Source organism: Botrytis cinerea, chromosome 6 (assembly GCF_000143535.2).
Source record: "Botrytis cinerea B05.10 chromosome 6, complete sequence".
In the NCBI taxonomy this organism is placed as follows: Eukaryota; Fungi; Ascomycota; class Leotiomycetes; order Helotiales; family Sclerotiniaceae; genus Botrytis; species Botrytis cinerea.
The window spans coordinates 782,973-794,405 of record NC_037315.1 but is presented as its reverse complement, the minus strand read 5'-3'; the positions used below and the strand labels follow the sequence as shown (position 1 = coordinate 794,405).

The 11,433-nt window shown below is 44.0% G+C and overlaps 3 protein-coding genes across 3 annotated transcripts; all 3 read right to left on the bottom strand.

Moving 5' to 3' along the window:
- Positions 1-2,088: 2,088 nt before the first annotated feature.
- BCIN_06g02250 (hypothetical protein) lies at positions 2,089-3,625 on the bottom strand. Its single transcript, XM_024693387.1, has 2 exons — positions 2,925-3,625; positions 2,089-2,868 (listed from the first exon to the last, which is right to left on the bottom strand). Exons 1-2 carry the CDS (start codon positions 3,381-3,383, stop codon positions 2,737-2,739), a joined length of 591 nt encoding a protein of 196 aa, XP_024549173.1. The 5' UTR covers positions 3,384-3,625; the 3' UTR covers positions 2,089-2,736.
- A 1,845-nt stretch (positions 3,626-5,470) lies between these two features.
- On the bottom strand, positions 5,471-7,276 carry BCIN_06g02240 (hypothetical protein). Its single transcript, XM_001560367.2, has one exon. The coding sequence runs from the start codon at positions 6,775-6,777 to the stop codon at positions 5,737-5,739; it is 1,041 nt and encodes a 346-aa protein (XP_001560417.1). The 5' UTR covers positions 6,778-7,276; the 3' UTR covers positions 5,471-5,736.
- A 1,966-nt stretch (positions 7,277-9,242) lies between these two features.
- On the bottom strand, positions 9,243-11,113 carry BCIN_06g02230 (hypothetical protein). Its single transcript, XM_024693386.1, has 2 exons — positions 9,985-11,113; positions 9,243-9,882 (listed from the first exon to the last, which is right to left on the bottom strand). The coding sequence occupies exons 1-2, from the start codon at positions 10,397-10,399 to the stop codon at positions 9,434-9,436; spliced, it is 864 nt and encodes a 287-aa protein (XP_024549172.1). The 5' UTR covers positions 10,400-11,113; the 3' UTR covers positions 9,243-9,433.
- Between the last annotated feature and the right edge of the window lie 320 nt (positions 11,114-11,433).

Here is an 11,433-nt window from a genome sequence, read left to right as displayed (position 1 = left end):
GCAATGCTCATAAAGTGTGCTTCCGAAGCAAGAAGACAACTCACAAGTACCGCGCACGCGATCTCCTATTAGTTTTGGGGAAATTTTTCTTTCTTGATGCGTACTCTCTTCAACACCGATAACGCCACTCGCCCATATGGAAACGATTTTCGTGCTCAGATCCGTGGTCTCCTTCGGTGTTCCAGCTCCCTTAAAACCCAGTACGCAAACATGTTACAGGGAAAGATCTAATCCTGATTCCCTCACCACAAACCAAACGTCTAATGCCACATTCAAAGTTGAGTGGACCAATTTCGTGAGCGTACGAGACCAGACACCTGCCACCGGGTTGAAAGACTATAAGAGAGTCGAATAGAGATCTAAGATTTGATTTCGGAAGGATTGCTGGAGGCATCTTTGACATCTTGCTCATCACTTATCTAGAAAATTGTTAGCGACGGCAAGAGACCTAAAAAAGGAAGAACCATACTAGAAGTGTAATTAATTAAATTCATCTGCCAGTATAAGGATTAGAAAGCCAGGGTCATCAGAGATCGTCATTTTCCTCCCCCTAAACCAGCAAATCGAGCTAACATCGCCGTACCGTAAAAGTAGGAGGTATCAGATGTTTGAAATGAAATGATAGTCGGCGTGGAGATCTGGCCGGGCGTTGACTATTGCTGCTATTCTTACGAACTTTCTTGAGTTCTCGAATGGGTAATGTGATGCTGAAGCCAAGATCTACGGGGACAGTGTAAAACATTTTTCCCACTCGGTGTTGGATTTTCTGCGACTTGAGGATGTAGTTAGAAATTGAAATGGGATGTGGGAAGTCGAAAAGCGGAGAGACATCTTGAGTTTATATGGTGCTATGTTGAGATTGTCTTTGTTCCAAGAGAGAGATTGTTTCAGAACCGTGCCGTCAACCACGTACATAAAGTAAGTATGCAAGGTAGGTTAGAGTTTTTGAGAGAAAGGCATAGATGCAATGATCGGACCCAACAAGAAAGAAATTGCTTTTCCATGCAGTGTGGTCGACCATCAATGTAGCTCTCGAAATGTGGCAATGTGCCACACGTATGATTTCTTTTGATATCCATTGGAATGAATCTACTAGACTCTAGGATTGTGATTTGTTTTGAAATTGGGATCGCTGACTGTGCGCCGTAAGGCTGCCTGCACAAATGCATGCGCTTTTGGTTTGATTGAATTTGACTGGTTTATATTACTTTAGGAGATTGGGGATTGCCTAGGTATAATATGCAACATGTTGGTTGTTGGTTGTTGGTTGTGAACTGCCGATGCTTATTTCTCGGTAGCTTACAGACGAAGAGATACGTGGGAATTATGTAAGATATGAGGTGAGAAAACACAACGTGTGGGGTGTAAGATATGATTAGTTGGTATCGAATTGTTCGTTTACCAGCACGTTGTTTTGATAGTAGAGATTTCAGTTTCCATATCATTGCTCGTTGGCAAGCGAGGTGTACTTGCGCTCTTGATGTTGATGAGTCAAGTATTGCAGACAATCTTATGGACTAACGGTTGGTAGAAGTCCCCAAGAATGTACCTGCCGGGTTTAAGTCTTACCCACCCAAGCTACATAAGATGTTTCAGTGCTACTAATCTCGAGGGATGGGATGAGATTTCACTTTTACAACAACTCGGAGCTTGAGTCTCGAACGCTACTAGAGCTTTTGCTGGTAAGACTTGAATTAGTTGTCTGAAGACTGTTGGCTTGCAAATTGGTGCTTAATGGTGAATGGATAGATAGTTCCGCGTCATTTCCATGTTTCTTTGTCCTAGTGAGATGCGCGCTGAGTGGGAATATATGCAGATTAGATAAGCTGATAGCTAATATATTTGATTACTTTAACAATACTCTTCATGCTAATCAATAGAAGGGAATGGTACAAAGTGATTGAGCAGATGCAAGTTCCGGACTAGCATTTTCACTAGCAACAGGTTTCTGAAAGACCCTTATTAGCTATGATGTTTTAGTCACTTCATAAATTTGAGAAATTTTCAATAGTTCTTTTTCAACCTTACGATTAGCATCTTCAAACGATGCCTAGTCCAAACACTAGTTTTCACACTAATAGATTAGGGTGGAGTCAGGAGCATGATGTCATTGTAGTTGGTCTAGTGGTAAGCGGTACTAGGCTCTGCGATTAGATAATTACAGGTATGCTCATTGCAATAGTTCTTGGTACACCCTATTAAAAAAGATAATACTCTCACCCATCCTTTACCCTACACAAGAACAGGGATTGTAACTTACGCCAGCTCAACTACATGCGTCTAATCCCACCAGCAGACAACAATACGTTCTTTCATCCTTCCCGGCACAGAAAACACGCAGAAGGAGCTGCAAGCCCACTACGACATCGTACTGCTGTGAAGCTTGTCGCCAATTAAGATCAGGAAATGGGCGGTTCCATGACACAGTGAGCTCTATTGTCATTGGAAATTTCGGTCTATGTTCTTGTTCGAATTTTTGAGAGGAAATCTATTATTAAATGAATTTCCGTAGTTGAGGTTGCAGGTCTGGTATCGTTAGTCATGGCCATTTGGAGGTCGATTTATGGTGATGAGGAGATGGGCTAGACAGCATTGTTTGTTGGAGTTTCCTGACTTATATGGGAATATATAGTAGAGCATGCATGAATGGTGTGCAGGTTCGCGAAATAAAGAATTGCTTGAAGAAATCACTGATTGCTTGTTCGGGCGTTGCGAAAATACTGCAAACACCTTGATTTACATTGCAATTGCAGTGAGTACTAAAGTCGAAGCAAAGAGATAGGAACATGGAACGAACATATGCAAGTGCTTTTGCTGAAAAGATTTTGGTAAGCCCAGGTGAATATATATGATCAATGTCTGCAACCCCTATTTACAGTTACTTCAAAAGAATCTTCAACTCATCAGATTCACAGGTTGCTTACCGAATACTTCTTCCTTATGATTTCCCCCCATTTCAGCAACGCAAATGGTACAGGAATCATCCCGATTGCCAGAAAAGCCAACAAGCTATTTCCCCATCCCAGACCCAATGTCTCATACATCTGTTGTCCAGCAAGAGGAAGCACTGCTCCCATTACACTTCTGAAAAGTGCGTTAGCAGCTAAAGCACTTGCAGCAAATATCGTGAATGCATCAACTTGATAAAGGTTGATGCACATGAACACAAACATATCACCGACACCGATAAGAGTGGTGGAGAGGATGGGTACAATCCAGTGAATTTTGTATTCGCCCGTCCACCCATAGAGAAGAAGGCTCATTGGAATGAGAAAGGAACCCGGAATCAGAAGTGGGAGACGGTATTCAGATTTCATACCAGGTGGTTCTTGGCCGGCTTCAGCAGCGTGAGCATTAGCTTTTGCGGTAGAATTCTTCATCATACGATCTGAGAAGTACCCAAAAAAACACTAGGCCGACCATGGAACCGACACCGAACTCGAGATACGTTAGCCCAAAAAGTCCAGAACTGAATCCATATGTCTCCTCAAATACCACCGTAAAGGTAGTAAAAAGTAAATAGAGGTAGCCATTTATCACACCAGTGTATATCGCTGTAGATAAAACAATAGGTGAATGTACGATCAATTTCGCAGGACGCATGATTCCACGGCGAAAGAAGTCCTTTGAGGGTAGCCCAATATCGAGTTTAGATACAAGCGCAAGGTTGCCAGTTCGATTCCGAATACGATTTGTTTTCCTCTGGAGAATCGTAAACTTAATAGAAGACGCTCTAATGGATACCCTCCACGCAAAGATTTCGGTAACCACAATCCAGGACAGCTTCATGGATCAATCACTCTTGGCTAGCAGTAACTAATCAATGCTGACACCACTGTCTGGCGTTATCAGTGAAGTAATTCTCCCGCTGAAGTCTCTGGGAAATGTAGCGACCCAAAACTTGTAAGCCCGACCTCATTTCCCTGTATTTTGAGACTGGCTCATAATAGCACCTCTACTCAACAAATACTGCTCATAGCGAGTGAAATCTGAGGCATTTTGCCCTTCATAGATACTAGGTTCACCTACTTTCAAGCTCCTTTCAAGGTGGAAGATGCACTTGGACGCGTCTTTCCTATACCATCTGAATACTCTTTCGATGGTCTTAGTGCGATTATTCTTAGTCGTTTTAAAGAAGGTCCTGGATATTATCAAGTTTCAAGTGGTAACTATGACATTTTGAACGGCAAGAATAGGAAGCAGGTCATCTCTGGGGGATACGGCGAGAGGCGTGAATTCTTACCAGAAGTACACTCACTATGACGATCATTCTGGATGATATTTTTAAGCGAGGAGAAGATCTCTGTCCAATGCCACGATTTGGTTCACGAACTTCAAGCCCAGTTATAGGAGCAGGCAGAACTTGGCTAGTTTTACACGCGTAAAGTCCCATTATTTGCTTAGGATGCCATGCAGCCCAGACTGTTGACATCCTACTGTCGTAAATTTCGTATTGTCTAACTATACCTAGTGACGAGTGTGGAATCTGGTTTGACAGCGAGTCTGGTTCGAGACGACGTGAATCTTCCAATCTCGATAGCTCAGCATTCGAAACTCCCATAGTTGACACCAGTTCTGGCTTTGAAATCCCCTGCTAGACTTTACAGACAAAATCAGATGACATAGATGATCTCATGGCATTCAGAAACATTAAAATTGGCAGACTCGTAAAGTTGCAGGGCAAATATAAGTATGGCTGCAAAAACTGTGATGGAAACACCGAATTGAGTTAACATAAACATACGATAAGCCGGGTGAGAATGCTCGCAAGATGAAAATGAAATTCTACTAACCAAAGCCACAGCATTTATTCGACCGTACAGGCGAAGCTTTCATATTCAGCGATGTGTTCAATATTAGTTTCGGCAAAGCGGAGGAATTGAAAGCGACGACAGGACTTCACATTATACGTAGCATATATTGTCGGGTCTGCGCGACAGAGGTAGGGTGGAGGTACGATCGCGCTCCCAGTGATGCCGAAAGGTACAAGGAGGGAAAATACTTGCTCGGGACTTGTCTTATCCAGCCAACGACAGAGCTACACGAACGTGTCAAAGACATTTCCAGCTATACATCCGCACATAGTCAATTTCTACGTCAAGCTCAACGACAGTATGACCAAATGCGAAGAGAGTCTGATCGACAACAATCAGGCGAGAGATGAACAAAGTGCTGATTCGATCCAACTATACCACTATTAACAAGCGCCCATTTCTGCCACATTGTTAGTTTTCCATATGGATGAGATGCTATACATAGTATTGATCGAGAATGGTGACGGTAGTCTTAAACTGCTTTGGGAGTTATGCGAGAAACTCTAGAGAGGTACTGAAACATCCACCTACTTGCGCTATGGAACGAGTGCCCAGACACTTGTGGTAGAATCAGAAGTATGCGAAGGTTAGAGAAAATTGGCATTCACTCACTCGAACATAGAGAGAGAGCACTCGAGACATAGAGGGAGAATGTTTGAGGTATAAGAAGGGTATCGTTCATTCATCTATCAATGTTGCAAGAATAATGCAAATAACTATGTTTCTCGAATCTTTCCTTTCTGCCTTTCCTATTTCCCCAGGATATCCACCCTTCGATCCATACCCAACCGAATTACACAAGACGTCATAAAAGTAACCTGAACGCCCGACGCTAAATGCAACAAATATCTTGTCTCATTCATCTCTTCCTTACATCCTCCTTTCCGTCCAATGATCATTTTTATCCGTAGACTCCCACCACTTAAATAGCGCCATGAGAATAAGGCTCATAAGCACCAGTGCGCGTAGGTTGAGGGTATTGTTGTTGATGATAGACACCCTGTTGTTGACCACCATATGCAGTTTCTGGTCCATCAATCTTTTGATAGGCCATGCTTTGTGGAATCAACTTCTCTTGATCATTGACACTGCGTCTGTTCTTCTTGCTGCTCTTGTGATCAGATGCGCAACAGCAGATAGTGAAGACCCAGAAGAAACTGCTTCCGATGCTAAAGGCAACAGCGAGCCATGTAACAGCGAGGAAATGGGTATCGATAGAGGCCTCGACTCCGTACGCTTTGGCGGCTGTTTTGATGGAACCGACTGTAACGGAAGAGAGGACGGTAGCCATGATAGATGCGGCAATGACAGCGGCGGTACTGAAACCAGAGATGATGTATGTAACGCATGAAGCGGCTCTAGAACACATGGCGAAGATACCAAGGAAGAGTTCCAATGCTGTGGCGATCAAGGCGATGATGTATACTACTTGTGTCCATTTTGATACCACGGTAAAGGTCTTCAAAGCATGCTTGACTTCGCTTGGGAGAGTGGCATTGACACCTGTCGCAGAAGCAAGAGTATCGATGGAGGTAGTGTTGAGAGAAGTGGCCGCCCAGTTGAATTTCGCCTTGGTGCATGTGGTGTTCTTGCCTGTGACAGCGCAGTAACCCCAAAGACTAACCTTGTAACTATCCGCCAAATCCAAGTCTTTGGCTGTAATGTTGGTCGCCGAATCGGTTCCAGTGATTGAAGCAATGGCAGATTCGATAGTAGACTTCTCAGAGGTAGTGGTGGAAGGGGTCAAGGCGGCGACGGTAAGATCTGCAAGACCACGTTTGCGGAAAGAGTTCTCGAGACTGAGGAGGGCGGAGGAGGAGATAGAGAGGTTGGTAGTGTTTACTGCGAAGATGTCGAGAGATTTGTCTGTAACGCCAGCGAGCGATGCGATGAGAAGACAGACTAAACTGGCGAGAGTTAAGCCAAACGGCACACCGACGCAAAGAAATCGACCGAAACCCATGATTGCGAGATGCTGTAACGATTGTTGGTGTTCGTGTTGGTGTTGGTGTTGGTTGATTGTTTGGATGCCGTAGAATCAAATACCAAGAGAAAGAGCGAATGTGTTGTTTCTTCTACGATGTGTAGGTAGATAGATGGAAGAAATCAAATGAAGAAAACGGACGAAGGATCGATGTCACTTTGGAATTTGTTGGTATAATAAGATGGAAAGAGAAACAATGTGGAAGGGCAGGTTTGATATTTATTGTTACTTATTAGCAGGCGTAAAGTAAGGGTACTGTACTGTGGTAGGCGGTGCAGCAGAGCAACGCAGCATGTATGGGGCTGTGAACTGTGAACTGCGTGAATGACGAAAAAACACAGACTTTTTTATGGGGAAATCCTGGTTGATTGTCGAAAGATATGAGACATTAAGGGATCTTCGATGGTGTTTAATATGCAGTCGAAGGGGGACACAGAGAGAGAAGTGCTCACGGTATGTTTTCACAGAAGCAGAGGACGAAAGGGAATGGATTCGATTTGATATATATTTATTATCAACATATCAATATTGTCTGGAGTACCAAGTCTGCACAACCAACAACATGCTCCCACGCCACGCCTCCGTACTCTGCATCTGATAGCCACCTAATAAGTATTTGGTCCTCATCTCCCTCCCTCTTCCTTCCTTATTAGTCATCCCATTCCTACATTCAGCCCTGTCCCGGCTAAAGGAATATTCTGTTCAACACCCCCCTCGTATCAATCGACCACCGACTCCCATCTTAATCTCTCCCAGGACTATCACCGTCGTATCACACCACAACCATTTCATTTCTCCCCCTTCGAGCCTGCTTATCCCCACAACACCTTGCACTCCTCACCACCCTTCACGGTGTAACTTGCTCCAACTCCCTTCCCACTCCCTTCCCACTCCCCCCCCCCGAAGATACAAACATCATGAATAAGCCACGGCAACGCGACGCAAACACACGCACACACCACACCACACACCACACACCACACACCTACTTTACCTTGCTGCGTGTTCGCACCCACCACCAAATTAACATTGATATCACCGTGTGGCTGGATCCTCTTCCTAACTGCTCCGCCTTAAGCCTCTATAGGAATAGTTTTGCCATGAATTCGTACCTGATTCATCGCCCTACGTGGGTCAGCCAATGGAAAAAAAAGCTGGACTGACCGAAAAAATTCTATTTATATCCCCTCTTCTTCGCCATTGTCTTTTTTCCTAAACCCTACCGATAACCATTTTCAGCTTAGTCAAGTGCTTGGGGGTCTCAAATACATGGTCCGCCAACTTGGAAAAACGAACGGTTCAGTGAGAATTCTGGGAGAGTTGAAAAGCGGCGTCTTATTGATGATGGAATCGGTAATATCAAGTTTCTTACATGAGGCTTGATGCCGTGTCTGGGAAGAGTATCATTTTCTCAACATCAAACAGCAAGTCGCATTTCCATATCTAACCTTCTCACCTCCTCCTCCCTTAGTACGTAAAAAGCACGGTATCACTCCGGAAACCTTAATTGATTCTCTTCGACAGCCCATCTAGAGATGTGGATATCCACCCCAATCACTGTCAATCACTGTCAATCCATCAAGCAAGAGCATGGAGAAACCTCGCAGTCATACTACGGTAGTCCGCGTGAACGGCTCGAGAGGTGGGAGGATGGGCAGGCTCGGCAGGGTGGATCGCAAAATTCTGACATACTTGCTCAAGCCTCCCAGCCTGCTGTTAAAAACTTGATACCACAGATATCCCACCTTATCATATCATATCATGCCCAAAGAAAGTTCCCACGCGTCTTTTAGAGTTGCCAAGTCCTTCAAAGTGTCAAGTCCAGCCGTGTCAACGTAATCCTGGACGTGGCTGACACTTTTGCAGAGATGATATTCGTCCACATTTTATGGGGAAGAATAAATATTGCTAGAAGGTCGATATATAAAACTGGATTCGATCTGAACAGTTCAGATCTTAGGTTCTTGACTACTTTCTCATCTGTAGAAGCGTTGATACATGGCACTGCGCGCGGGGATTAATACCGTTTCAATGCCCTGCTGCTTTGTGCTTTGGCCCTGTGTTGGTTGGAAGTGGCATAGACCCCCTTACCCGGCATTCAGTGTAGAATTTGCTGGTTTGGTTATACGATACATATTTTCATGTGTGCGGGGACACCGATAATTAAGTTTTGATGGGAGATTTGTTTTGCATGGGAAACTCTCTCAACGTCGGGTGTCACCGTACGTATACCGGTATATAAAGAGGCTTATCTCGCACTATGCCTAGGTAATAGTAGGTAGTACTGTTTACGAGGTATCATCTAAATGTGAGTATGGCTTGTCAGTGGGGGAACCAATGCAAAGACCATTTAATTCTAAATTTTGAAATGGGACCTGGGAAAGTGTAGGTTAGGTCTCTGAGCTGTATCTTCAACCTGGAATAAAATATGAAGAGGAGTATCATGAGCTCTATTCGCTAATATGTATTGGATGTCTTACTTATACCAATGATGGCTGATTAACATAGAAGAGAGGGGCTATACTGTACTCGGGTACAAGGCATGAATCTGCTTCTAGAGTTGTGTTACCAGTCAAAATGGTATCAATTCTTTTCATGCTCTCTGTCACGATTAGGGAGGTTAACACCCACAATTTTAAAAAAGACATAATATAGCAAGCGCTGCCGCTACTAATGCCAGTTTCATCAACACGCTCAATAGTATTGAAACCCTCTGAGTTGGTCCACACCAGCATCCAAAGAATTCACCGTCATGTGGCTCCACCAGAACCCGGTCGATATGTGGAAACGTTTTTCGAAGGGCCAGAAACTTTTGAATTGCTTGAGCGTAGCGTCTCAATCCTACCTCATGGAGAGGATACTGAGCATGTTCGGAATTCCACGAACAGGCAGTCACCACTTTTCGTGGGGTTGACAGTTGATTGAGGCGTTGCATAGTCAGCGGCGATACACGGTTGTTGCCAACATTGTTTATTATCACGCACAGCTTTTGTATCTTATCCCAGTATTCAATCTGTCGGTAGAGATCTATTACTTCCTCGGGGACAATGACAAGATCAATATTGAAGTTTATGAGAGCCCGTGCTACAAACACATGAGAACCAGTGGGAAAACTACAGCAATATAAGTTGTCTAAAGAGTGGCTAGACACTATGGTGTACGACAAAGAAGATGGACGGTACTTACAAGTAGAGCTATCTCCTTGCGGAGATCTTGTCAAGTGTAATGAGCGAGCACAAAGTTTTTGGATCTCATCTGGGCTAACGCATTCCACCAATATTGTATCAGTCCGGGACCGTGGACAATAAAGAATGAAGATGCAAGGATCACCAGCGACTTCCTGCGTGACCATGCTCCATGTATTAAGTGTGCTAGCATCTTTGGGAAAGAGAGTGCTTGTGCGAGGAAGAGAAAGCTCCTCGGCGGGCAAAGCAGCATCTATGGCGTCGCCAGTGACAGCAACAGAGGCGGTATCGATACGTCTGTGAAGAATTTTCCTTGTCCATTCTAGATATCGAATTCTCCAATCAAGTCCTCTAAGGTTGAAAGGCCAAGCGTATCCGCAATCGTGCCCATTTACGCTTATCTCCTGGACGTTCATCTGACTTGATCCATGGCTGTCTTCATCCCCATAGCTTCCCTGAGGCTGTATTTCATCGAGCCCATGACCTTATTCACTCCTATTGTTATGGTCTTGATTTGCCTGCCGGGCCGCCTGATCAGATTCATGACCGAGCTCATATCTATTACTGTTCCGATGAATCACTTGCCGATGCACCTTTTGAACCGCCTCTTCAGTCTCCTGGTGGCATTCGTGATCGAGCTTACACTCATTGCTCCAATGATTATTCCCATGAAGATCCATTGTTCAACTGTACTGTGATCCTATAATGGTGTCTTTGGTAAAGATTCGGGTAGATATATTATTGCAATACTCCAAGATTTTGTATGAAATTGAAGAAGATTACGAATTAAGAGTATTGGGACCTAGATGAGTAAATGAACAAACAAACAAATCGGAAGAGGGGGACATCAAGGAGATGGAAAGAACGAAGATATAAGTAGAAATTAAAACAAAAAGTGTAAGTGATAATGACAACCATAACTGGAATATACCGTCACATGTACCAGATGATAGAAGGAGCACACAAGAAAGCAAAGGTTGTGGATGTAACCTTCCCCGGAAATCCCTTTGCTTTTGAGAAGCAAGGAAAATGGTGGAGAAAGATATGAAGAAGACTGGAAGTCCTTCTCTGGAATAACCCCATGGATTTTTGGAGTTCTTGCACGTCACCAATTTTTGCTACTTAGCAACGTGGAAAGAGTGATGCCTTTTTTCGAGGAGATTGATCGGGTGTATTATATAGCAATTCTATGGGTCGCATTTCTTCCATGGAATAACGTCAGGTCCATGATGAGATGCCTTTTTCTTGACCACGGTGTTGAATTTGAGGAATTGAGTGATACCAGCAAGACGAATACCAACTTCAGTTTTCAATCTTTCTTCCAGCTTAGCCTCCTCCTCATGTAAAGGCATCCGATGGTATAATGGATGATGCAATTGCTCTTCCGTGTACGCCGCTGAACGTCCTTACGGATATCAAGAAAATGACTTGTAGCGTTTCTCGCTTTCTC

Excerpts from the sequence above, each read along its gene's own strand:
- BCIN_06g02250 (XM_024693387.1), bottom strand. The coding sequence starts at position 3,383 with ATGATGAAGAATTCTACCGCAAAAGCTAATGCTCACGCTGCTGAAGCC. Across the intron at positions 2,869-2,924 it reads TCATAAGGAAGAAGTATTCG|GGGTTGCAGACATTGATCAT; the intron begins GTAAGCAACCTG and ends AACTGTAAATAG.
- BCIN_06g02240 (XM_001560367.2), bottom strand. The coding sequence starts at position 6,777 with ATGGGTTTCGGTCGATTTCTTTGCGTCGGTGTGCCGTTTGGCTTAACT.
- BCIN_06g02230 (XM_024693386.1), bottom strand. The coding sequence starts at position 10,399 with ATGAACGTCCAGGAGATAAGCGTAAATGGGCACGATTGCGGATACGCT. Across the intron at positions 9,883-9,984 it reads GCAAGGAGATAGCTCTACTT|CACGGGCTCTCATAAACTTC; the intron begins GTAAGTACCGTC and ends ATGTGTTTGTAG.